This window comes from Nansenia antarctica (assembly GCF_963989245.1).
Source record: "Nansenia antarctica genome assembly, chromosome: 20".
Classification (NCBI taxonomy): Eukaryota; Metazoa; Chordata; class Actinopteri; order Argentiniformes; family Microstomatidae; genus Nansenia; species Nansenia antarctica.
The window spans coordinates 7,493,330-7,520,845 of record NC_137693.1 but is presented as its reverse complement, the minus strand read 5'-3'; the positions used below and the strand labels follow the sequence as shown (position 1 = coordinate 7,520,845).

General features: G+C 43.6%; 3 protein-coding genes across 7 annotated transcripts; 2 read left to right on the top strand and 1 right to left on the bottom strand.

Moving 5' to 3' along the window:
- Window positions 1–482: 482 nt before the first annotated feature.
- Window positions 483–6,386, bottom strand: taf9 (TAF9 RNA polymerase II, TATA box binding protein (TBP)-associated factor). The gene is made up of 7 exons (XM_080549898.1): window positions 6,322–6,386; window positions 6,015–6,096; window positions 3,642–3,778; window positions 3,415–3,549; window positions 3,074–3,155; window positions 2,401–2,511; window positions 483–837 (listed from the first exon to the last, which is right to left on the bottom strand). The coding sequence occupies exons 1-7, from the start codon at window positions 6,355–6,357 to the stop codon at window positions 680–682; spliced, it is 741 nt and encodes a 246-aa protein (XP_080406024.1). The 5' UTR covers window positions 6,358–6,386; the 3' UTR covers window positions 483–679.
- Window positions 6,387–7,765: 1,379 nt separating this feature from the next.
- On the top strand, window positions 7,766–13,095 carry ap4m1 (adaptor related protein complex 4 subunit mu 1). Of its 2 annotated transcripts, none has more exons than XM_080549890.1 (15): window positions 7,766–7,831; window positions 8,026–8,111; window positions 8,264–8,370; window positions 8,613–8,709; window positions 9,060–9,161; window positions 9,262–9,342; window positions 10,031–10,093; window positions 10,221–10,287; window positions 10,538–10,591; window positions 10,914–11,020; window positions 11,244–11,335; window positions 11,469–11,513; window positions 11,984–12,034; window positions 12,168–12,285; window positions 12,581–13,095. In XM_080549890.1, exons 1-15 carry the CDS (start codon window positions 7,774–7,776, stop codon window positions 12,770–12,772), a joined length of 1,320 nt encoding a protein of 439 aa, XP_080406016.1. In that variant the 5' UTR covers window positions 7,766–7,773; the 3' UTR covers window positions 12,773–13,095. The 2 variants fall into 2 exon arrangements, with proteins under 2 accessions (XP_080406016.1, XP_080406015.1); XM_080549889.1 differs by having other exon boundaries at window positions 9,060–9,170.
- A 1,067-nt stretch (window positions 13,096–14,162) lies between these two features.
- On the top strand, window positions 14,163–26,770 carry arrb2a (arrestin, beta 2a). 4 transcript variants are annotated; one of them, XM_080549893.1, is made up of 16 exons: window positions 14,163–14,300; window positions 16,469–16,499; window positions 16,651–16,711; window positions 16,798–16,842; window positions 17,120–17,316; window positions 17,425–17,484; window positions 18,444–18,511; window positions 18,686–18,821; window positions 19,155–19,239; window positions 19,361–19,433; window positions 19,731–19,868; window positions 23,218–23,301; window positions 23,698–23,721; window positions 24,368–24,444; window positions 25,013–25,067; window positions 25,169–26,770. In XM_080549893.1, exons 1-16 carry the CDS (start codon window positions 14,278–14,280, stop codon window positions 25,257–25,259), a joined length of 1,248 nt encoding a protein of 415 aa, XP_080406019.1. In that variant the 5' UTR covers window positions 14,163–14,277; the 3' UTR covers window positions 25,260–26,770. The 4 variants fall into 4 exon arrangements, with proteins under 4 accessions (XP_080406019.1, XP_080406018.1, XP_080406021.1 ...); XM_080549892.1 differs by having other exon boundaries at window positions 25,166–26,770; XM_080549895.1 differs by lacking the exon at window positions 23,698–23,721.
- The last annotated feature ends 746 nt before the right edge of the window (window positions 26,771–27,516 follow it).

Here is a 27,516-nt window from a genome sequence, read left to right as displayed (position 1 = left end):
TACAAGAATGGAGTTTACAAAGTGTAAACTATGTTTTTTGTACATAAAAAAAAAATCTCAGACCAGGAGGACTTGCAGAACTTTGATACGTGACGTCATATTCATGATAATACGAAGGACATTAGATCTCGGAGCGGGTGAGACACACGTCTCCCTCTGTTGGTCACTGACTGCAATAACTCCCAGCTTCTCTCCCACACAAGTCTGCTATGTGAAGCTTTGCATGTCAGCTTTGTGTATGACCCGAGAGCATGATATGTGAGGGCAATTTACTGTTTGTGGTATACCATCTGAGTAAGCAAAATCTGGATTGACTGTGCCACACTACAGCTTTAAGCAAACCCCTGCAGCATAGTGAGCGATGTGTCATATGGTACATGTCTGCTTCCCACAACATATTTCATAGACTTTATTTGCAGGTCTTCAGTCATAGATATCGTTCAGTTTCTAAAAGACTTTACAAAAGACTCCTTGTGTCACAAATCTTTTTTTATTTTTATATACAAAAATGAGTGGCAAACAGGCATGATACTACAGTTAACACATTCCACAATGTGATGGGGATTGTAGGCAAATTGGCTAATCTCAAAACTACATCCGTCTATTATATTTACAGCACACTATTGATTACAGCCAATTTATCTATCATCCAATATATCTTTTTTTTTAATTTATGAGGTCATAAGGTGTCATAGTCGTCTTCGTCCTCATGCTTCCTCTTCAGTGATTCGCTGGCTGAGTTCTGTGACACCATGTTGGTTGTGATGAGGATGTTCTTGGAGCCAATCAGCGACGGGTTGATGAGCACATTTTGAACCGTTGGGGTGGAAGGATTGGCTGTGGACAAAAACATGAGCATTTAGGATCAAGATTCATTTGGTATTTTTGTTCATGTGTTCAGAATCAGAATTATTTTTATTGCGCATACAGGAAATTGACTTTGTGTGGTTGGAGCATAGGACAAAGATAAAAACAACAATATAATAAAAAAAAAACAATGTAATAAAACAACAATATACAGTACATCCAGAAAACATTCAGACCCCTTCACTTTTCCACATTTTGCTGTGTTATAGACTATATTTAAAATTGATTACGGTAAATTAAAAGAATTTGTCTTAAATCCACACAATACCCCAGAATGACAAAGTGAGAACACATTTTTGAAATTTCTGTAAATGTAATACAATTGAAATACAAGTTCCCCATGTATGTAAGTATTCAGACCCTTTACTATGACACTCTCAAAATGTGCTAAAATGCAAAAATGTCATCAACAAATGACTCAATAAGTTGAATTGAGTCCATCTTAATGTAAGAACAATAGTTCATGTAATTTTGGAATTAATATCTTTGTTTTTATAGGGTCTCCGATTTGCATAGGAATCAATTACACACTGTGTAGATTAGGAAGTCACCACCAACTCGGCACATTTTTCCATTTTCTCTTGATCCTGACAAACTCCTCAATCCTTGCCAGTGCCAAATATACCCATAACTTTGCACTAAAGATTTGCACTAAACTTAATGCTTTGTAGTAAAACCAAATAATCACATTTCCAGTCACTTTCTTAGCTATATCACTTGAATTCATTGTTGCAAACACAATTATGGATATGAGATCGATTATTTTTCCATTACGGGATTCTTTTAGAACACTTGGTTATAGACCAATTTTGTAGAGTGACGAGATGATGTTGTCCCATCGACTGTGCTTTTTCCTCTCCACCATTCAACTTCATAGATTTTTGTAAGTCTCCCCAGGCATCAGGGTCACATTCCTGAGCAGTTTTGTTCCTCTCCATTTGCTCAGTTTGTAATGACAACCTGAACCACACAGTGTGTAATTGATTCTTATGCAAATCAGAGACCCTATAAAAACAAAGACATTGATTCCAAAATTCCTTGCATTAAGATGGACTCACTCAATTCAACTTATTGAGTGATTTGTCTATGACATTTTTGTATTTTAGCTAATTTTAAGAGTATCATTGCAAAGGGTCTGAATACTTAATACTGAATACTGACATTTTAATAGATTTACTGAAAAAAAGAAAAGAAAAAGTGGTTTTCGTCATTCTGGGGGATTGTGTGTGGATTGATGGCAAATCATTTTTAATTGAATCCATTTTAAATTGAGGCTATACCACAACAAAATGTGGAAAAAGTGATGGGGTCTGGAATACTTTCCGAATGCACTGTATAAGCAAAAATAGTTTAAAAAGACAATGACAGAAAGGGGCAGTAGAACAATACTTATGTAGGCTGTAATTTAGAGTATGAAAAACTAATATAGATTACATTGTCAGTTGTGTGTGTGTGTGTGTGTGTGTGTGTGTGTGTGTGTGTGTGTGTGTGACAGGGGGACCCTTAGTGTTGTGCTGAAATGCAGTTTCTTACAGGACTTGGATACTGCAGACTGTGAGGTGGGGATTTGAACGGTGAAGCGCTGCCCTGCCAGTGACACAGGCGTCCCCACTTTGTTAATGGGATGCATTGGTATTGGAGTGCCTATAAGCATACAGGAGATGAGTCTGTGTTAGGATTTCATAACAGACACAAAAACAGAAGACAGTTCACTAGATAACAAACACATGCACTCATGTACCAACATTTGCTACTGGCATTAGGTGCCAACAGGAAGGACTGTGCAGGGTTCGACATTAACGCTTGCCCGGAGCAAGTAAAACATTTGCCGGGTTTGTTTGCACAAGCCCGACGACACTGCTGGATCCTGGATATGTTTACCGGTGTGCAGGAAGAACAACAGACGGCGCAGGCGCCAGACCAGACTAGATGATCGTGGAGTGAATACGCGACGGGTGATCGACAGGCACGTACGCTTTTAATAATATCTTCACTCCACGATCATCTAGTCTGGTCTGGCGCCTGCGCCGTCTGTTGTTCTTCCTGCAACACCGATAAACATATTCAGGATCCAACAGCGTCGTCGGGCTCACGCAAACAAACCCGGCGATTTTTATTTGCTCCGGGCAAGCGTTAATGTCGAATCCTGCTGTGTGAGCCAGACACACTCCTCATTCCACAGACTGCATTAAATGGGGTCACTCACAGAGAGTGGGCGTGCTGGGCCTGCTAGACACAGCTCCTACACTGAGGCGTGGCACTGTTATCCTCCCTGCTGACGAGGTGACCTGCACGACAAAGCAAGTCAGTCAGTTAACTGAAAACCATTAATTCGGTTAACAACAATTTATTTCATATCCCAGAAGATTCATTGCAGTGAGTCGTCAATAAACAATAAACAATCGACCAAAATGTGCTGCTGCTGGGTCAAGTCACAATCAGTATTTTATCTTGAGCAATCAATCATAGACATCTTTTCAATATACTGCCATTCCCTCTCACCAATCTTTAAACAAAAACCTCTGTCTGTCTTTGCAGTTTCCTTACCTTTCTCTGAATGGACTTGAGCTTGTAGTTAGGAGCAGTCAGGCAGTAGCGGTCTGGGGGCAGGCGTGGCCCAGTGTAGGGCTTGATCAAAGGTAGAGGAGTCTGGTTCTTCTGCCTGGCTACCTCTAGTAGAAACTGCAGGGACAGCAAGGACAGGGGTCAGGCTTGAAAATGACTCCGCATATAAATGAAAAAAAATGCTGTGTGGCACTGCCTTCCAAACCTACGTCTCGCGGTGGTGGGGATGTGAACGATTGGTCCATTCTACACTGGATTGCAAGCCTTATGTCATCAGCATCCACGGTGGACTTCTTAGCATGTGTCGCATAGATCTTGGCATCCTCAATGATAGTTGTCACATATCCTGCAAGTTAAAATATGTTTGTTTAAAAAAATAAAAAATAAAAAAAACTTTATTTATACAGGTGTAAGTACATTAAGAACAATTTCTTATTTACAATGACGACTTGTCACGGGGCGAGCACACAAGTATACTATATTATATTCACACAGCACACAAATCCTCCCCATCTCAGCACTGAGGAACTCACTTCCTCATTCAACACCACTTGCCTATCCATCCTGGATTCTGTTGCCCCCCTCAGAGTGGAAAAAGCTCTGTTATTTGTCCCGCCCCTAGCACCAGCATAGATGTATCCCCACTTCCCCAGCAAACTGCTAATGAAGAATTGTAAAAAAAATCTTCACAAAGTTGAGAACATCAGAACTAACATTTCCCCCTCCACACGTGACCTAACTGTCTCACTGGCTTCTTCATCTGTCTACTGGACTGTTTTCAACCCATCACACTACCCTCCCTTTTAGATTGTCTCCTCCATGAAACCCGCAACCTGTCCCCTTGATATTGTCCCCACTGCATCCTCTCCATTATCAACAGCTCTCTGGGTACTGGCACCGTTCCAACCCGTTTTAAGCATGCAGTGGTCCAGCCCCTCCTAAAAACCCCAACAATTTAGACCACCATACCTAGTGACCACAGACTAATCTCTTAACTCCTATTCCAATCAAAAATTCTTGAGAAGGTCAGCCAACTGTTGTCCCACCTAGACCAAAGATTTCAGTCAGGTTTTAGAGCTGGCCATAGAGTCTGCCTTGTCGAACTAATGACCTGCTTCTCTCGGTTGACTCTGTGCCGTCCTGTTTCTTCTGGACCTCTGCGCAGCATTCGACACAGTGGATCACGGCATCCTACTTGACCGTCTCCAGTATGCGGCAGGTATCGGAGACACTGCCTTGACCTGGTTCATGTCCTACCTCAGCAATAGAAGCTTCTCTGTCAACATAGCCAACTCTTCCTCTCCTCCAGCCAGTCTCTCATGTAGGGTCCCACAGGGTTCCATCCTAGGTCCCATCCTGTTCTCCATTTACATGCTTCCCATTGGTCAAATTATCCAAAAACACAACATTTCTTTCCATTGCTATGCAGGCAACACACAGCTTTATCTCCCCCTGATACAAAATGACCAGTGCAACCTTAATAGTCTCATGGACATCAAGTGTTGGATGGCACAAAACCTTTTACAACTGAATGAAAGCAAATCTGAAGAAGTCCTATTCGGCTCCCCCTGCCTCCACCAATCTAATTACCAACAGCCTAGACAACCTAGCCCCTCTTGTCAAACCCCATGTCAAAAACCTTGGTGTGACATTCGACCCTGCCTTTCAGTTTGACAAGCAGGTTAATTCAGTAGTGAAAGACAGTTTCTTTCAGCTATGGACAATAGCAAAAATCAAGCCCTTTCTCTCTTTTAAAGATCATCTGAGAAGGTCATCCACGCATTCATAACGTCACGTTTAGACTACTGCAACTCCCTTTATACAGGAATTAGTCAGTCGTCCCTGTCCCGCCTGCAACTAGTCTAAAACGCCGCTGCCAGGCTCCTGACAGGTACCCGGAAGAGAGACCATATCACCCCCAATTTTGGCCTCTCTCCATTGACTTCCAGTGCAGTTCAGAATTGAATTCAAAGATCATTCAGTTTGTTTTTAAATCTCTAAATGGGCAGGCCCCCCTCCTATATCGCAGACCTTTTAATCCCTTAATCCACCTACAGGTCCCTCGGGTCATCTAGTTTAGGGCTCCGGGCTGTCCCTCGATCAAGGCTCAAGTTCAGGGTTGACAGTGCCTTTTCCATTGCAGACCCCAGACTCTGGAATAGCACCCCCCCCCCCGCCCATCAATTAGATCTGCCCCCTCCGTTGACTCTTAAATCCCAACTTAAAACGTATGTATAGCCTATTCTTTAGCAGTGGTTTTCTGACTTGTTGTACTCTTGTACTTTTTATGTGTGCCTTTGTGCGTGCGTTGTTGTGATTGTGTATATATTGTGATTTTATTGTCTTTCATTGTGATCTAAATCCATGTACAGCACTTGACTTTGGTCAGCGAAGGTTGCTTTTAAATGTGCTTTATGATAAATAAGGATGACTTGACTTGACTAGGTTGAAACAATAACAAACAACAGTCACGACACACACACACACACACACACACACACACACACACACACACACACACACACACAGACGGATGATGGTTGCACACAGCATCAGTACAGAGTTGAGGGTATATTACTTACTGTAGGTGAATTCCAGCATTTGATTGATGACTCTCGGCTCGTATTCAGTGATCCCCATGTCCTTGAGGATTTGGATCATAACCTTCCCGAGGAGAGAATAAGAGATCAGGAGAATCAGCATCAATAGCCAGGCTAGCTGACGTTAGCCATGTAGCATCGAGACAATCCCTGACTGCAACATCACAGCCATCTAGTTGAATATAGACTCCGCGATCAAACAATCTAATACATGCATCATAAGCAACGTACATTAATGAGACTAGGAAAGTGCACATGTTGTATATTTGACAGTTTGTTTACTTCCTACCTGAGCATCTTTGGGGACAGTTTTCACAGAAGCCATTTTCACGTCCGCTCCTCTCCTCTCCCCGCGCCTGCGCTTCGTTCTGTTGTGTTCTGTCGTGTTCTGTCGTGTTCTCGACACAAATGTTCCACACCACCCCCTGCTGTATGGAGGACCAAGTCTGTCAAAATTAACAATAAATATATATATAGACACATAACATAAATGAATGTATGAACAAATAAATGAATGAATACACACAGTATAACGAAATACATTTCTATATGTATTTATTCTTTTCCACATTTAAAAGAATGAAAGAATGAATGTGGAATAGAAAGAATGAAAGTGGAAAACAAAGAATGAATGCGTAAAAGAATAAATACATATAGAAATGTATTTCGTTATACTGTGTGTATTCATTCATTTATTTGTTCATACATTCATTTATGTATCTATATATTTATTGTTAATTTTGACAGACTTGGTCCTCCATACCTGCTGGCTCTACTAAACACATCTAATTTAATCTCATTATTCTTTCTTTACGGTTGTAATTTAAATGAATCGTTGTACGGTTGCTGTGATCACTAGTGCCCCGAAACCAATCTAGCTGTGGGAAGATAAGCGTACATTCATTCAACGGACAATTACAATGAGTGAATGCCGAAACTCACTAGTAATAAGCAATACCAGCATAGTGTCAATAGGGGGCGCTGTGAAAACGTCTTCGGTCAATGTAGCTACCTGTTCAATATTCAAAGAAGACGTGGTTTGTAAACAAATGTAGCTAGCTATATCATATGGTTCTGTTTGAGGTATTTTCCCATCAGAGTCTTATATGAGGGGTTGACGGGTCAATGTAGGAATTATTTTCCATGGTCAAGTGAGTAAGACAATATTATATTTCCAGTTTCCACTATTGTGTCCTGGAAAGCAAGCCCTGACTCATGATTGACTTGAAGTGACAGTGACACCCCTGATAGCTGACAAGTCAAATGTGATGACAGACGGATACACTAGACACCTCGTGACGTTAGAATTATAAGGTTCTAGCTCAATTTTTGTCAAAATTGAGTTTTTTTTACATAATCCGATCCATTAGGTGTTTATTAATGCCTGTGTGGTGTTATTTTTTAAATGTTGACATTTTTGAGTTAGTAATTCATAAAATACAAAGGTTCGATCTCACAAAACATAATGGAATGTAAAAACTTTGACGCTCAATATCTCTGAACTGCCCTAAACGGAGATAGAACCTTATCATTCTAAACGGAGATAGAACCTTATCATTCTAAACGGAGATAGAACCTTATCATTCTAAGCTCACGATTGGAAGCCCAGAGATCGTGTGAAGCCAACAACAATGACGGGATCCTTGGTTATGAACACTGAGGGCGGCGCATGATGATGACAGCATAAGAATATCCATTGATTGTAGTGCTGTTTTCCCCATTACAGGCTTTCTCGTGGAAGATGATTTCTCAAGTGTTCATCTTGTCCTCCAAGGGGGACCACCTCATCTACAAAGACTGTATCCCCCCCCTCTCTCACTGTCTCTTATGTAGACTGTAGGCTACACACAGCCATGATTTTGAGACCTGTAACAGGTCAGCCAGTTATCTCCTATATTTTCTAGCGAGGGGTCAGTGGTAAGGATGACTGATATAGCTAAGAGGTTTGACCATCGTGTGATGCTGTGTGAAGGTCCTTAACATGCATTGTCAGTCCGCGGTGAGGCTGGAAGTGATGCTGTCAATACGTTCTATGAGATGGTCACTGCACTGACTGGAGACCAGGCTCCTGTCGTCATGGTAATTTGTGTGTGTGTGTCTGTCTGTGTCTGTCTGTCTGTATGTTTGACTTTTCTACTGTCTTTACAAACATGTTGTGTGGCTATGGTATTGAACTAAGTAACTAACTATTGCACACAGTAAGGCGATTCCCTCTTCTCTGTGTCTCGTAGAGTCATAAGGAATTGCACTTTGTCCACGTCAGACAGGGGGGCCTCTACTGGGTCGCCACAACCAAAGCTGACGCCTCCCCGTTCACCGTTATCGAGTTCCTCAACAGGTTGGTGCTACTTTTAGTTTTATGTCTATGCAACTGTGTAGTATACCTCCCATTCTGTCTCTAGTGCTCCCAACATCAATGTTTGCTTCTTTGCATGCTGTGTGTGTGTGTGTGTGTGTGTGTGTGTGTGTGTGCGCTTGTGTGTGTGTGTGCACGTGTGTGTGTGCGTGTGTGTGTGTGTGTGTGTGTGTGTGTGTGTGTGTGTGTGTGTGCGCGCGTGTGCGCGTGTCTCTGCGTTACAGATTAACAGCCCTGATCAAGGACTACTGTGGAAGCCTGACAGAGAAATCAGTCCGGATGAACTTTGCTCTCATCTATGAGCTGTTGGATGAGGTGGTAGTGAGTATCCCTTCCTCTCTCCTCCTGCATCCTGCTCTTTTTGTAGATTAGATTAGATTAGATTCAACTTTATTGACATTGCATAGAGCACAAATACTGAGACAATGAAATGTAGTTTGGCATCTAACCAGATAGTAATAATGTAGACGGTGCAAGGTATTACAGTATAGGTATATAGTGAGTATAAATAAGTGAATATAAAAGTGTACATGAGATGAATATCAATATGATATGTACAGTTATGACTACACCTTAACTGAGTCTTCCTACTTCCTTACCTGCAGCGTTTTACCTCTCCTACTCTCATCCTCCACCACCCATCCCCCTCTCTACCGCTCTGTCTCCATCAGGACTATGGTTACATCCAGACCACCTCCACCGATATCCTGAAGAACTTCATCCAGACTGAGGCGGTCAGCTCCAAACCCTTCAGCCTGTTTGACCTTAGTAACGTGGGGCTGGTGAGACTCTAATTACGCATTGACTCGTGGAAATATCGGGGCGGGTGAGGCTTTTCCTGATTTGACTCATTTAGCTTTTCCCGTTGTTCAGTTTGGAGCGGAGACCCAGCAGAGTAAAGTGGCCCCCAGCGCAGCTGCTACGCGGCCCCTCATGTCCAGCCGTGGAGAACAAGTAAGTGTCTAATTAAGCGTTATGGAACGAGAAGCCGGTACATACCGTGGATATCGGCACAGCTAGCGGGGTGGTTAGGCACGACACGAAGCGGAGTGCCGTTATACCCCCTAGCTGTGCCGATAACCACGATATACCACAGCTTCGAGTTCCATAACGCTTTTATACAACGGTTACCACATTTATCTATCAATATTTCACAAAAGAAAGCCAAGACAAACTTTTAATTAATGTATTTTAATGGAACTATGTTTTATTGTAAATGTATTCATCCGCTGAACAGTTGTCGATAACGGTAATATATACAAACGCGGAGTAACATGAAAAGATGTGTCAACATTCCATTTAGCCGTGCGTATATATCATGGATATACAAACTGACCAATAAAGACAATGGAGCGGATCTATCCGTTGTATAATGCTGGATATTATAGAATAACCCTCAGGGTTCACTTGTGGATCATTGGGAAAATACATCATAGACTCAGAGCTCAATTAAATTCAACACTGTATGTTAATCCTACTTTATCATTATTATACATTTATAGGGTTATATATCATACAGCTATAAATACAGTTTTAAGTTTTGATAATGGAAGAAGCAAAGAACACGGTTTGTGTGTGTCTTTCTTGTCCTTGATCCTGTCCCATTTTTTTCTGTTCCTCTCCTTTCTCTGTCCTGCTCTAGGGAGGGAAAAATGAAATATTTGTAGATGTGATCGAGAGGATGTCTGTAGTCATCGGTGCCAATGTGAGTATCGTGGTAACATGTTTATATCTCAGCATAATGAAGGGATTTGATTAGTATCTCTGAGTCTGTCATCCCTTTTCTGTCCTCTCCATCTATGTCTATCTCTTTGTTCATTCCTCTTCCCCAGGGAGTACTAATGAAGGCAGACATCGAAGGCGAGATCAGAGTGAAGTGCTACATGCCAAGCTGCTCTGGTGAGTGACCAAGTTATCTACTTCAGTGTTGAGCCAGGACAGATGCAACGAATGCGGGAAAACTTGCTTTTAAAGCACCGTCCGTTAGCTTCTCAATTCACTCTCCAATCGAAAATGGAGAATAAAGGAAATAAAAAGACAGAATACAATGATGATGATGTCTACTTTAATTTCCCACCGTCTCTCCTCCTTGTTCTCTCCATCCCACTCCGCCCCTCATCTCTTCCCTGCCTCGACCCCATCCCGACAGAGATGCGTATCGGACTAAACGAAGAGTTCAGCATAGGGAAGTCTCAGATGAGAGGTGGGTGTGGCGTCCATTTGAATGACAACATCCTTCACCGGCTGCCGCGTCGATCCTTCACAAGTTACTGGCTGGGTCTCTCAGTGCACTGACTGTTCTCACATTACTGCTGCTACAGTGAATAGGAGGCATTGACACTGTATTAAAAGCATGTGATACGCTGCCACACCAAGTCATTGCCATAGTGTATACCGCATACGTCACTGCCAAGTCATGTAGCATGAAGCCACATCCTGAGTGTAGGAGAGCACAGGGAAGGCACTATATGTCTTAACATCTTTCCCCTTCTCAAGCCCTTCTCTTCTCCTCTCCTACCCCTCAGGCTATGGCGCAGCTGTCCGTGTCGACGAGTGCAGTTTCCACCAGGCAGTCAGGCTAGATGAGTTTGACAATTACAGAATCCTGAAAGTGTGCCCCAGCCAAGGAGAGGTGCTCATGGAATACACACACATACACACACACACACACATACATACATACATACATACATACATACATACACACACATACACACACATACACACACACACACACACACACACACACACATACACACACGCACACACACACACACACACACACGCACACATTCCTGGCACAAATGCATTCTCTCATAAACATTCTCTCCGTTCTGTTCCACTCCTCTCTTTAGCAAACAGTGATGCAATACCAGTTGTGTGACGACCTGCCCTCAGCTCCTCCCTTCCGTCTCTTCCCCACTATAGAGAGAGACAATGGTGGCAGGTACAGAGTCTATAGAACACACCGAGGTCACTTCCTCTTCCTCTACTGTCAGTGTTTATTTTGTAACTTCCGTTGTAGGGAAAATGAACTCAGAACTCTTAAAACTAAACTCTAAACTGCTCTCTCCCCATAGGTTGTTGATGTACCTGAAACTGCGCTGTGACCTGCCACCAAAGAGGTCCGTTCTCCACTGACAGCGAATGCTAATGGCCATTTTTCTATACATTCAGAATGTAGCATTTGAAGTGAATGTAGCATACATTTTGTAGCATACACTTTGCACTATGCCACTATTTGGTTACTACTACCGGTACTTACTATCTGGTTAGATGCCAAACTATTAGTTTTGTTGTCTTAGTACTTCTATCATGTCAATGACAATAAAGTTCAATCTAATCTAATTATATAATATAGTGGTTATTGAGTGCTTGATAATGGTAATATAATAAGTTGATGTGATTACTGTATCGCTCTTTTTCTGATTCAGCCAGAAAAGGGTTGAAACGGTAAAGACATTAACTTCTATGTTCTATGCCTCATTCTAACATTGTCAAGCACTCTGTCTAATTGAGCCAAACAGTCTGGTAATTCTGGTAAGTCTGGTCCTTCTCTGTCACCATAACAGTGGTCGTCTTCTCTGTGTTACAGTGCCGCAATCAATGTGTCTGTCACAATACCTGTCCCCAAGGGCTCGTTGAGGTGAGGAGACTTCCCTTCTCATACGCGCTTCCTCTCTCACCACTGTATAAGCCCATGCCAACCGTCGCACAATAAGAAGCTTTTTTTAATTCCGACTCTCTTCCGCACCCTTCTCATCCTCCCTATTCTCCAGTCTCTCCCAGGAGTTGAGCAGCCCGGACCAGAGTGCTGAGCTGCAGCCCAAAAACAAGGCCGTCCACTGGGAGATCCCCCGCTTCCCTGGGGGCGCCCAGCTCTCCGCCCTGTTCAAGGTGACAAGTCACAGAGCACACTTTGTACACCAGTGGTTCCTCCGAGGCTGGTCTGGAGTGGGCATACTAGTGTGTCTTCTTCATCAGTTGATCCTAGGTTGTACGGTAATGTGGCTAAAGCCTGACGTATGGTTTTGTCTATTTGGAGGGTCGCAACTCAATGAGTAGTGCTCATAGGCTGAGTCGGAGGACCTATTAGAGTTATTTGGCCTTAATGACAGACTGAGCATTGCAAATGATTAATAATGTATCTATCTATATCTCTTTCTCTCTCTCTCTCTCCCTGTGCCCTCAGTTGGAGGTCCCTGGCCTAAGCTCCGCCTCTTTGTTGGAAGTAGGACCAGTCAGCCTAAGCTTTGAGCTACCGAAGTACACCTGCACAGGACTGCAAATCAGATTCCTTCGCCTGTCCCCAATACAGCCTGGACCATCGCAACGCTGGGTCCGATATGTGACCCATTCAGACTCATACACCATCCGTATCTAACTCACACACACACTCTCACTCTCTCTCTCTCTCTCTCTCTGATTGCTCTGTCTGAAAGATTGCATTGGACTGGGTCATTTGGTGTTGAGATGGGTGCAGAAGTCCTCTGATGTGGACCCACCCTCATCTTCCCATCGATCCCTCAGAATCTCACTTCCTCCATGGAATTGGATACGTTGACCTTATTATGTATGAATGAAAGAATTGTGTAGCCCTCAAGCCAGTTTTGTATGAAATATTTATTCTAATATTGAATTCTGTATGTGGATGGATGACTAGCGCGGAATACAAAACACTGTGTTTAGTTTTCATTTGTGTGTCATATAAGCTCATGGGATAGGCCACATTTGTGGAATGACATGAAAATAAATATTTCATCTGGAAACCACCAGCATCCACTGTTGATATCATATTGTCACATTACACGGCGCATCCTAGGTTTGTTTATGAAGAGTGCTAAATGTGGTGATGCCCCCCCATGTCCCCTGACACTGAGAATTCACTCTGCAGCTATAGAAGAAAGAAAAAAAAGATTGCAGTCAATGTTGTTGCAGCTCTCGCAGAGAGAAAGGAGGAAGGATGTGAGTACTAGGCCCTGGGCTCTTCTCTATCTGAAGCCTTTGTCACACCAGTTTCCTTCTTTCGATTTGCCTACCCCCAAATTAAACACCTCCTTGATTCTAACACCCTTCAGTGTTCTGCAGTTCTGAAACACTGGAGAGAGAGAGAGAGAGAGAGAGAGACCTGTTACCTCATTTTGAGTTACATAACAATCACAATAGAACACGATTACAGTGTCTCTCAAATAATGATTATGGCCTCCTAATATAAAACACGCCTCTTAAACATTCCGAATCCTTATCCACCAGTCCTTTCCCTTTTACTACCTACACACTATTCGTGGGCTTAGAATTATAAGGTTCTATCTCCGTTTAGAATGATATGGTTCTATCTCCGTTTAGAATGATAAGTTCTATCTCCGTTTAGGGTAGTTCAGAGATATTGAGCGTCAAAGTTTTGACATTCCATTATGTTTTGTGAGATGGAACCTTTGTATTTTATGAATTACTAAACTCAAAAATGTCAACATTTTAAAAATAACACCACACAGGCATTAATAAACACCTAATGGATCAGATTATGTAAAAAAAAAAAAAAAAATTTGACAAAATTTGAGATAGAACCTTATAATTCTAACGTCACGTATTGCTCAGATCTGGGGATGTAGGTGCGTAGATATTGCGCAATGCTACAACACTGCCCCCCAGAGCGCATCTGTACCAGAGAGAGGCATGTAGCGCTGATCTGTATCAGCCCCGGATAGGTCTGAGTTCCTGCTTTTGCGGAAGCGAAAAAAAAAGCACGGAAGCGCCAGAGCGCAAATTAGCTGGCCAGGGAAAAGGTGGAAGGAAAAGGCAAGACAGACCCCTACATTTTGGATGAAAATCGAGCTCACACAGCCATCTCTGTTGCTACCTAATCTAACGTAAAAGCCCGCCAAGGAGATGGGGGACAAGGCAGGGACCAGGTGAGTTAAATGATCAGATCTACACGTTGTGTTTGTGGTTCAGCAGCGCTGCCTGCCTGAGTTAGGGGTCTGACTAATAACTGGAGCGGAAACGTTCTAACGTCAAATTCGCTCGCTAACAACAGCGATGGACATGTAGTAGTACAAATAGGCATGCGAATTGTGCACTTAAATGACAAACAAACCGACATAATGAATATAACATTATATTGAGATATATGTATAATGTGTGTAAAATAATAATCATTAAGCTAGCAAAATAGGTGGGTAAATCCTTTTTTAATTTATTTTTATTTATGTCTCTAGTAAACTCAAGTTTACCCTCCACTACACTGTGCAAAACATGTTGTAGCTAAAATATAACGCCATTAACATTACACTTCCCTAATCTGAAAGGCCAGCTCCTGGTTTTGCATAGAGATGCATGTACATTAAAGGACGCCAGACGTAACGTCCAGCAATTAGACTGACCCTCAAAAAACGAGCTGGGCGAGTTCAATGTCTATCTCCTAGTGAAGCCACACCAGATGTGTTCACCCCAGATGTGCAACCTTAAGACAGACAGTTTCTAAACGAACGTGATTTCCAACATGAACATAGTAAGCTAGTCTCTACTGACTGGGACCATCATCATGCATGTTAGCTGGCCCAACACACAGAGCTATAGGGTGGGGCTAGTAGTATAGCTTAGCTGGGACATGGAACAGATTCTCCCACACAGCCGTGAAGAATCCGAACCATCTTAGCCAAGTTGTCATGATAACACGGTTAGCTTAGCTCCTCTGTGACGTCAATTTGACGTACGTCTCTGTGACGTCACAATACGCATTATCGCCCACGGCGGTGGTGACGTCATTTTTTTGAATGCCATGCAAATATGCATGCAAATGTAAACAAACAACCAACCGAACCGAGCACACATACATACAGTCTGTCTGTCCAGCAGAGATATCATGTGTCGCATACGCGTGATTCCTGCATTGGGGGGTACAGTACTATGTTGTATTGCCTTGTTGTTTTACGGCCCCCAAGTCTCTCCATGCATGCAGTTATTCATAACACGTATTGGCCATAAAGCTCAGCTGCTCATGCGCCCCTGCAATCAGTACACACTGCACTTCCCCCAGTATGTTATCAAGACGTGGACATGTAAAGGTGTTAAATGATTTTTCCCATTTTAAATTCGGTGTCACTTTCACTTTCAGCACCCCAGTGACTGCATTAACAATGATATGGAATAGGGTTGGAATGCGTGCCTGCTGCCTGATTCTCAACTAAACACACCACACAGTCCATTGTTTCCTATGTCACAGGGGAAGGGCTATGGCCCGCATTGACAATGTGGGGCAGGCAGGGGTGGTTTAAATGGCCGGACGTTGGTAATAGTTACTGTGTTTCGGGGTTTATGGTCAAGGTCTTCGTGACGATTCTAGGTCAGGTTGAGGGTGAGATTGAAACGGTTCTCTCAGGCCTGGCTGGCCCGTCTACTGTCGAGAGGTTTCGCTGATACTGGTGGGGAGGTATGAAATGTAGCACTGGCCTGCAAATGAAGAGACCACTGGGCACTGGACCAAGCAGATGTAATCTAAGCATGTCTAGTGTATACACTAACCTTATCAACCTGGCATTCTTATTAGATTTGGACATGCATACACACACACGTACACACACACATACACTATTATATATGTGTGCAGCACCACATTCCACCACATTCTCACAGTGGTGAGAACATGTCCAACTTCCCTCCTGAGCTCTGTCTAGATGACTCTGGCTAGATCTCTAAAATGGCGTGAGTTTGTATAGCTACTTAGGTATGGGATGCGTTGTGTGGGACTCATTACTGTATAATGAGAGAGTTGGTTTTGTTTCCTGTTGTGTTTGTTGTTTAGTCAGTTGCAGGAAGGTGCCTTTATTTAGCTTACTGCATCTGAGGTTCTTGTTCAGTTGCCTGATGCTGGGCCTTGCCCGGTGGGGAGGTGTGAACCACACCACTTATTGTGCCATGCATACTACCTCTTGCAATGTTTGCAGGAAAAGTGCTATACAAATAAAAGTTATTATTATTATTGCTAACTCTCTCTCTCTCTCTCTCGCTCTCTCTCGCTGTCTCTCTCAACCCCCCCCCCCCCTCCCTTTCCTTTCAATGTTCCCCCTGGCTTTCTCAGAGTTTTCAAGAAGTCAAGCCCCAATTGCAAGGTAATAAATCATTGATATTGTTTACGCTTACTTGGCTCGATCTTTTATTAAAGCATTGGTTATGTAACTCACACATGTTTTGTAGCAGCAATCTAGATGACCTCTTCTTTCCTTTCCTTTCTTCCCTCCTTCCTTCTCTTACCGTCTGTAGGTCACAGTGTATCTGGGAAAGAGAGACTTTGTGGATCACCTTGACCAGGTTGATGCAGTCGGTAAGTACAGTACACACACACACACACACATACACAAACACACAAACACATAAACACCCGTAAACCGACCTTTCCCTTCTCTACAGATGGCGTGATCCTGGTTGACCCAGAGTATCTGAAAGACAGGAAAGGTACAACGAAGTTGAACTTTCTGTTCCAGATTTGCCAGTGATTGACTGTTTCTTGTCACGCCTTAATGGGCACCATGTGAAATGCGACATAATTTGATAGATGAGCTTATAAGCATCAATTGATAGAACATTCCAAGTAGGTACACCCGATATGCCTGCCACTGGACACTTAGCGGAACATTGCTGTGCTGGGAATGTCCTTATTGTAAACAGCGTGCGGGCCTCCATGTGGGTGACACCTTCACTCTTGTTGTTGTTCCGCTCCTCCTCCCCCCAGTGTTTGTGACCCTGACCTGTGCGTTCCGGTACGGCCGTGAGGACCTGGACGTGCTGGGCCTGTCCTTCCGGAAGGACCTGTACATCTCCACTTTCCAGGCCTTCCCCCCCATTGCGGAGGAAAGCAAACCCAACAGCCGCCTGCAGGAGAGACTACTGAAGAAACTGGGCCAGCAGGCACACCCCTTCTACTTCACTGTGAGTTACACACACACACACACACACACACACACACACACACACACATCACAGTACTGTTTCAGTAACACACTGTATACTCCTTTTTTTGTTGTTGTTGTCCTTCAGATTCCTCAGAACCTGCCCTGCTCAGTCACCTTACAGCCAGGACCAGAAGACACAGGGAAGGTAACGCTCATAACACACGTAGGACCTCTGGGACGCCTGAACCTCAGCGGCACGTGTCAGTCTCATTCCGGCACCCATGTTAACGGGTTAGAGCATGCATACAAGTCGCCCGAGAGGCACGTCTCACGCGCCTAGCACGCGAGCTATAGGAATAGGAGAATAGGAGGCTCGCCTATTTTCTGAAATATGATCTTAGGACCTGAGAATGATCTTACCAGCAACATAGACTAGAGTTTCAATGTCTACATCTGTAAATATGTATATCTTTTTTTAAATCAACACTTCCGCTATCTGTTTCAAAGCAGAAACCCCATGTAGGCTATCATTATATTATGTCAATAAGTTAAAAGAACATCAGGTGAAGGGCAGTATTTTTCTGGTGATCTCTCTCTCTCTCTCTCTCCGGTAGTTCGGTATTCTCTTGCCAGGCAACAATATGATAGATACATTTCCATCTTGCGATCAAAGTCGTGTGAAATGACATGTCATTGGCACGATTGCGAAATATTAAAACCAATAACATTCCTGTGGACATGCTCACATGATTTGTCTACTACTCTTTCTCTCTTTCTCTCTCTCTCTCTCTCTCTCTCTCTCACACACACAGACACATACACCCTTTCTCTTTGCGTCTCTCTGTGTCTTTCTGTCTGTCTGCGTGTGTGCGTGACCACGTTCTGCTTATAACCGTTTTACTTTTCAAAGTAATTAAGGATGGATGACAGCAGAGACTGAACCCAGAACAATTTATAATGAAGTGAAATGAAACATTATATTATTGATGGCCACTATCAAAAGCAAACTCAATGTACAAAGATGAGGTAACGTTTTATGTGTTTTAAGCGTAAGGTGGCCACACACACACACACACACACACACACACACACACACACACACACACACACACAGACCTCTTAATAATTTCTTTCCTTCTGCCTCTTCTTCTTCTCTCTCTCTAGGCATGTGGGGTAGACTTTGAGATCAGAGCTTTCTGTGCCAAATCGATAGAGGAGAAGATTCACAAACGGTAGAGCAACCTGTGTGTGTGTGTGTGTGTGTGTGTGTGTGTGTGTGTGTGTGTGCGTGCGTGCGTGCGTGCGTGTGCGTGCGTGCATGCATATATGTATGGCTTTTTGGGTCTGTTGACTTGACTCTGAGGTTGTGTATGATAGTTTCAAGTCAGCCTTATTGTGTATTTCAGGAACTCTGTGCGGCTGGTGATCCGTAAGGTCCAGTATGCTCCAGAGAAGAAGGGGCCTCAGCCCATGGTGGAGACCACCCGTAGTTTCCTCATGTCTGACCGTTCTTTACACCTGGAGGCCTCTCTGGATAAAGAGGTACACACACACACGTGATAAAGACACATAATAGCTCTGGAAATTAAGAGACCACTGCAAAATGTTGGTTTTTACTATTGATTATAGCGATCCTCCACCAGATTTCACAGTGGGTGTGAGACACTGTGGCATGTAAGGCCTCTCCGGGTCTCCGTCTAACTATTAGACGACCAGGTGTTGGGCAAAGCTATTTATGCTTTTAGGCAAAGCCTAAATACCTAGTATTCTGTATGTCATTCTATAGTTACTGTAGTGAGTGTCCTGACTGTCTCTCTCTCTCTCTCTCTCTCTCTCTCTCTCTCTCTCTCTCTCTCTCTCTCTCTCTCTCTCTAGCTCTACTACCACGGAGAGCCCATCAGTGTGAACGTTCACGTCACCAACAACTCCACCAAGACTGTCAAACGAGTCAAAATATCAGGTGCCTATCATGGCCTTCCCACCTCTTTCTTTCGTTCTGTTGATTTTCTCCTTACACCCATCCCCCCCCACACCCCCCACCCTCTCTATGTTCTGTAGTAACTCTCTTTCCCTCCTTCCAGTGAGGCAGTATGCTGATATCTGCCTCTTCAGTACGGCCCAGTACAAGTGTCCAGTGGCTCAGGTGGAGGCAGAGTGAGTATTATTGCTTTAGATTCCCTTTATATATCTCCCTGCTCTCACCAGTCCCACTGCTTTACCTTTACCTATTATATTCTATCCATAAGTGTATGGGAAGATCGGCACCTGGCCCACAGGGCAAATGAGGCAACTCCCCCCCCCCATTTTAAAATCCAGCAGCCAGAGCTGGTGTTAACTACTTCGAAATAAAATCAAATGCCCCCCCCACTTTTCAATAAAGTTATTTTGTGTGTGTGTTATTATGACGCAGGTGTGTTTATATGTGTGTGTATTCCTCTATGGTTTCCTCAGTGACCAGGTGTCAGCCAGCTCCACGTTCTGTAAGGTATATACACTCACCCCTACGCTAGACAAGAACCGAGAGAAGAGAGGCCTAGCCCTGGACGGCAAGCTCAAACACGAGGACACCAACCTGGCCTCCTCCACCATGTGAGAAATGTCACACACACACACACATACACACTCACACACACACACACACACACACACACACACACACACACACACATACACACAAACATTTGCATACACTCACACAAAACAACACTGTGTCAAGTGTTAACCAGAGCATTAACTTGAACACACATATATTTTTAATGCAACACAATTTTTCATTTTTCCCTATTATGCATAACGAAATAACAAATATGTATATGTGAGAGTGATAACATGAAATACATTTAAAAAGATAAGTAGATCATTGCATCATCAGGAAAGAGAATTTTCTGAAAAAGACCAGAATATTGCTGTTAGCCGTATTTGTGAAATTCAGTCTTGTTACAAATTGTCTTCAGCTCTGAGCTGGTTTCTCAGTGTGTCTGAATAGGCGTCACCTTTGAGTCCCCCTGACTGTTATCCACTATTTATTTTGGCAATGACTTTGTCCAGCTTTGAAGAGACTTCTGTGGAGGGAACATAAACAGAGAGGGGGTTCTGCTCAATGTCAATTATGCTCCGAAATTCAAGTTGTGCCCAAACCTAGATGAATCAGTCAATTTTATTGTCAACCGAATCTATCAAAACAGATTTCCATTAGCCCGTCTTTGCACTTGTGTCTACTCACGGTCTGTTTCTCTCACACTCCAGTTTTTCACCCTTTTTTTTTTTTTTTTTTCTCATCCTCTTCTCCTCTTCTCCCCTCTGGAAATGGACAGATTAGGAGGATAGTGACTAGGAAAACAAAGGCATGGAGTGGAGGCAGAGAACACACACACACACACGCACACACACACACACACACACACACACACACACGTAGTGTTCTCTAATCAGCATCCTCATAATCTGCCCATTTTTCCCATCTACTTTCTTCTCTTCTTCCCCCGCTTTCTCTTTCCTCTTATCATCTGTTTGTAGATTCCTCGTGGTTTGTGTCCCGCTCTTCACTATCTTTGTATTCTTCTATAGTTTTGTCTTTCCTCATCTTATCACAAGTTTGGTTTTCAAACTTCCCCCTCTTCCTCACTACTGTCTGTTTTTGACCGTTCTTCATCACCTTCCAAGCCCTTCTCTTCCTCCTCCCCAATGGTCTCCTCTTTTTCTGAATTTCCTTTTTTCTTCCCCCATTCGCACATACTCATCCTCTTTTCCCACCCCTCTTTCTGTCTCTCTCCTCCTCTCTCCCCTCTTTCTCTCCTCTTGCAGTCTGAACCCCTCCGGTTCTCGTGCGCTCCTCTCCTCGTTATTTTCTTCCTCACTCTGCCTTTTCTCTCGCAGCGTGCCCTTCTCCCACTGTTTCTTTATACTTTCCTCAGTTTTACTCATCACCTATACATTCCTCTCTCTTTCTTCCCTCCTTCTCCTTTTCCCCTTTTCTTCCTGTGTTTCTCTCCTCTGACCCTTTTTCATGACTTTCAATCTCTCCTCCATGTCTCTCCATCTCCTCTCCATGTCTCTCCATCTCCTCTCCACCTCTCGTTTTAAATTGTGTCCTCCGCTCTTCTGTTCACCTCCACTTTCTTTTTTCCCCTCTCTTTCTATCCCCTCTGTATTCCACTTGTTTAGCTCTTCTCTTTATCTTTCTCTCTCTAGTAGCTCAGCCGGTAGAGCCGGCGTTTATTTAATGGTCGCAAAAGTCGTTAGCTCGCAGCGGTTCAAATCACTGCTGGCCACGTGTCAAAGTGCCCAGGGCACTGAACCCCTAAATGCTCCAGGGTCGCCGTCTATGGCCGACCACTTGCCTAGAGCATAAAAGACCGAATTCCAACAATTGACTGACAAGTTGACTGCATGGCAATAAAACTAGTATTATTATTTTTATTATACCACAATGTCCTTTATCACTTCCCCCACTGCTTTCCTCTCCTCTTCCTCCCGTCTTTCTCTCTTTTCATCCATACTCTGTCCATGCTGTTGCATCACTCTCTTCAATTCAGTCTCTCTCTCTCTCTCTCTCTCTCTCTCTCTCTCTCTCTCTCTTTCCTGCAGCTCTTTTTTTTTCCTTTAATTTGCCTCCGTTTGTTGCATTAAATTCTCAAAGTACATCTTGTGCTGCCTCTCCTCCCTCTCTCTTCTCTTTTCATTACTCACTCCATCATCATGCAGACTGAGTTTCCTCCTTCGCATCTTTTTTCTGCCTCCTCTCTTCTTTCTCCCTCCATTCTTTCCTCCACCTCCCTCCCTCAACATCCTTTTCTTCAGAATTTCATTCTGCTCTCTGATCCGATCCTGCCATCCCTCTAAACTCCTCCATTCTAATCTCTCCTTTGTGTAGAAGAATCTCTCCTTCTTGTCCCACTCCTCCTCTGTCCTCCACTGATTGGGTGATACTCTCTTCACCTCCATCCTCATCTTTTCTCCTTCTGTCTTCCTCTCCTCCTCCTCCTTCTCCTCCTCCTCCTCCTCTTCTAACCTCGTATACCCCTTCTGTCTTCCTCTCTCTCTGTATCACTCTTCAAGCTTTTCACATAGAGCCGGATCTTGAGAGGTACTTTCCTCGTCAACAGTTTGCGTACTTTTTCTAGATCTGTCTACTTCTGCTGTAACCCAAACACCCATCTTCCTGATCCACACTACTCAGCTCCCCCATAATTACTTCTGTCTTGAGAGATTTTAGATGTATACTTGCTATGTGATGCCGTCAAATGGAAATACAGACAAAATGGAACTGTTAAACTAAAAATATGAAATATCTCTATATTTAATAAATGTATCATACTAGACTCATTGGCAACATGCATCTCAGATTAAAACCGTTTGTATCTGCAATCCCTCAAAGATAGGGACATCAGACAGGGTCACAATAAAAGATACATGTGAGGAAACATGGGTAGTGGTGGTCTAGTGAATAGTGAGTTGGACTTGTGATCGGAAGGTTGTGAGTTCAAATCCCGCCTGAAACCACACCACTACTAGTGTGCCCTTGAGTAAGGCACTTAGCCCTCAGTTACTCCAGGGGGAATGTCCCTGTAATTCGTAATTGTAAGTCGCTTTGGATTAAAAGCGTCTGCTAAATGGCAAAATTATTTATTAAATTATGAAACATGAATTCACACCAAAGACAGTTTAGTGTGCTCTGCACAATACTGCAAATGTAAAAAAATAAATATTTTAAGGTGTTTTCACTGAAACCGTGGGACAATTAAGTACAGACCAAGTTCATGATCTAAGCACAAAGTCTACACACACACACACACACACACACACACTTATAATTGGTCACATTCCATGTCAAATGGACACCTGGTATTCTGTATGTCATTCTGCATCAGTGAGATTTGAAGAACCCATCACTTCCTGAAATAACACCGCCTCTCTCTACCCTCTGTGTTTGTGACAGCGTGAAGGATGTGACCAACAAGGAGGTCCTTGGGATCCTGGTGTCCTACAGGGTCAAGGTCAAACTGGTCGTCTCACGTGGAGGGTGAGTTCCTCAGGGGTCAGAGGTCAAGATGTGGAGACACTCAGATATACACACATACGTGCGCAGTTCCAATAAGTTCACATAGACAGACAGACACACACACACACACACTCTGCATAGACACTCCAACTTGTATATAAACTCTGTCATGGGGGTCTCACATGGACCCAAGTCCTCACCAGTCTCTCTTCCCCACCCCACCCACCCACTGGCGCGCCATGCTTCGCTGTATCCCCCTTTCGGTTGCGGTTGTCTTGGTTTTGAGTTTTCTCCTCATTTCATCCCCCCCCCCCTCTCCTGTGGCTTGTCTTTCTCTCTCCTCCTGTGTTTGTCCGCTTGTCTGTCTGTCTCTCCCTCCCTCCATCCGTGCGTCTGCTCCTCCGTGGGTCGCCTAAGGCTGCTGAGTGGCGTGTTAGAGAGGTAATATGACATCCCAGCCGCCACCTGTGTGTGTGTGTGTGTGTGTGTGTGTGTGTGTGTGTGTGTGCGCACTCCAACTGCCGTGTGGGGTAATCTTGGATCCCAGCTGCCTTGTGTGTGGTAATTGTATAACCCGTGTGCGTGTTAGCTGCTGCTAAGCTACTTTATAACCGCCCTCTGCCTATCCAGTCCCAACCACAGGCAATGCTATTGTGTGAGGATCGGGCAGTTAATTGCATGCAAAAGCTATCAAGGGCAATGACGCAGCTGCATGACAATAACTCTGCCCGACACAGGGTTCAAAGGCTTTCTGTGTGCAGTACGGATCATACCATTGGCTGAGACCAGTGATTGACAGCACATGATAATCAGAGGGTTAACAGGCGTCATACATACACTCCTTCACTAATCAAAAGCAACACTTTATCGTCATGGTCAGTAGGGGGTTCCTGATTCACGTTCCACAAGGCTCAACTGTTTAATTTGGTCTTGTGACCTTGTCAACTGGCAAATCTATATATCGATGCTCCAAGTCGCGATTGATTGATTGATCGATTGACCATTGGTGGTGGTGTTGATATTTAATGATTAATATTATTTGATTATTATTCGTTTTTTTATGTTTTTGTATTTTCTGTGTTTCCAGAGATGTGTCAGTGGAGCTGCCCTTCGTCTTAATGCACCCCAAACCCATGGACCCGCCCCTCTCCCGCCCACAGTCAGGTACATGCCCCCCCCCCCACCGTCAGGGCTAGCTTCCTGTACTCTAGCTAGGCACATCTAGATGGTCTGAAGGGGCCTGCTCTACTCCTCTCATGTCCTTCATCACCAAGGAACTGAGAGAAGAAGTAGAGGGGTCAAAGCAGATCATCTGGGACGTGTCCGTCAGGGCGGAGGAAGGTTAGGTGGTGACGAGGAGAACTGAGGGAGACACTTTGAGCTATCGAGGTCACCCTGAGCTATTGAGGTCACCCTGTAAAATGGAAAAGCCATTTTCTCCTCGCCTACTTCCTATTCGACGACCAAGGGGCTTACAGGTTGTAATCGAATGTAGTCCTACAATTGAATAGAAGACAGACAAGGAAGTTAGCCGAAGAACTAAGATCTAGTTTAGCCTCACGCTAACACAGTCCCACACATACTGGAGACAGTGAAAATGTGAAGGGCCTTATCTGAGACTGACTCTGATTTTATGCCCGCTTCTAAGTTATCATGGTGTTACCATGGAGACATGTGGCCGTTACCATGGAAACAAAGAGCTGACGTGTGTTCGTTCGTTCGTTCTCCACAGCTGTGCCAGATTCAGACCCTCCCATCGACACCAACCTGATAGAGTTTGAAACAAAGTGAGTCCATCATTCAACCTTGTTGACTTGCCATTGTAACCGTCGTCCAATGGGATCCGCAAAAACACTCATATCTCTTTCCTTGTTTCGTCACGCAGCAGCAGTTTCTCCCAAGACGACGACTTTGTGTTTGAGGACTTCGCCCGCCTGCGGCTCAAAGGAATGGTGGACGACAAAGATGAGGACTGCTAAGAAGCGCACACATTCACAAACTCTTACCCACACACACTACACCACACACACACACACACACGCACACACACACACACACACACACACACACGCACACACACACACATTCACTCTCCTAGGCGGTGGGATGAAGGCATGTGGGGAGATGCAGTGGCCCCCCTGGTCTGCTGAAGAGAACCTGACGCAGTCTTCTTCTTTTGTCTTGCTTAAGCCACTTGTCTTCTCGTACATGTACTCTCTTTTGCGCATTCTCTCTGTCTGCCGTGGTGATACTGTATGTATGTGGGTGGACAGCAAAAGCATCCTAAACTCAAACGCCATGTAAAATGTCCTTGTAAGGCTGTGCAGAGGCAATGCTGATAGATCCAAGGGCATCGGTTAGGACAGCAGTTTCACTGTTTTGAGGAGATACAATGATTCTCAGTGGGGACAATGAGATGAATCGGGAAAAGATTGACTGCTGAAATACATAATTACAAAGATGATTGAAAGTTGAATTGAAGTTTTCAAAGCTGAAGAGGAACAGTGCCATTAACAGGAGAGGGGACATTTTTCTGTTCTTTTTACTCCGACTATCATTTAAATGTAAATCTTTGTACAAATATTGATCACTATCTTCTTGAGGTGTATAGTACCTGCAGAGGTGAGGGAAGAAGGAAAAACACACAGGCAGACACACACACACACACACACACACATACACACACACACACACACACACACACTTACACTTTGGCAGGTTATGTTATTTAAGCAACCCTTGGTGTCATGGCCTTTCACCTACATTCTCTCAGTGTTCTGAATTTGTACCCTGTCATCCATTCTGTGAAATGTTTACGTTTCAGGGTGAGAACATGGGGGTTGTTTTCTGGACCGGTCCTCCCCGGTCCTCCATGTTGAACATCAGGGTGATTCTCAATGCAGAGACAGACAGACAGACAGACAGACCGACCACTCCACATAGACCTCTACCTACTGAATCCTAACTATAGCCAATGGATACTCCTCATCAGCTAGCCAGTGCAGCACTGGGACATTTTCCCATTCCTCTCTGTTAGTCAAGGACGTTTGCACACTTTCCTTCCAGCATGGGTATTAGATTCATTTCTCGGTACATGAGATTCCATTCACTCTCGGTCTCTGACCATCACCTAGGGGGACAGAGGAACCAATGGAGCATGTTTTTTTGGGCGGTGCTGTGAATAAATGACCTGTGATTATATTTTGTGCATTTGTGGGGTACCTGTTAGCAGCTCTGCTAATTGTGAATATTTGAAAGTGCCACCACTGAACTGTACGATTGCCATAATGTCTACAGAAAATACCATGATGATTTTTAGTGGGACGTGACGGAAAATGATTCTGAATATTATTATTATTACTACTACTACTGTATCATCATTATGACCATGATTATTCTCATAATCATTTAATAAAAAAATGCATTGTTTGCCATTTAATTTTTTTTATTTCAAGATTTTTATTTTAATTTTTGTATTAAAGGCAAAACGAACTAACCCTATTTTTCTGTTGTTTTCCTTGTATTACTATGGATGACATTTCAAAAACCCAGATTAAAGGGAATTGATCAGACAAGATACAAAAAAAGAGGAGGAAAACACTCAAGTCATGCAGTGTGTCTCAGATGAGCCTGTGTGTGTTTTTGTCAAGATGGGATCAGAGCCATGAGATTAACTGTTACAGTAACATGTCTGAGGGCAAATGCAAAACTGACTGGAAGTTACCTTTTACAGTAGGGTGCAAAAATGTGGGCACCCCTGGTTTAAATGTCTGTTACAATTAATCTCCAAGTGATTGAAAGCAAATCTGAACACTAAATGCTACAAAGTTAAACATGACACCTTTAATTCCAGGGTTGAACTATATATTCTGAAGTAACTCCATGCCTTCTAAAGTATCCGACTGCAGTGGCTGTTGTGTCTGGTGTTAAAAACCAGGGGTTCCTCTAAACAGTTGTCCAAGGATGTCAGAATCAAGATAGTTCACTTCCACCATCAAGGGGAAGGCTACAAAAAACTCTCGCAATGTTTCAAACTACCCATTTCCACTGTCAGAAACATCATCAGAAAATGGACAATAGTAGGCAAGGCAAGATCTGGAAGACCAAGAAAATGTTCCGATAGAATGGCTCGAGATCTGGTGACTGAGAAATGCTCAGAAGAACCCACACATCACTGCAAAAGAGGTGCAAAACAGACAATACAGGGTAATGTGATGAAATGTGTCATGTTTATAC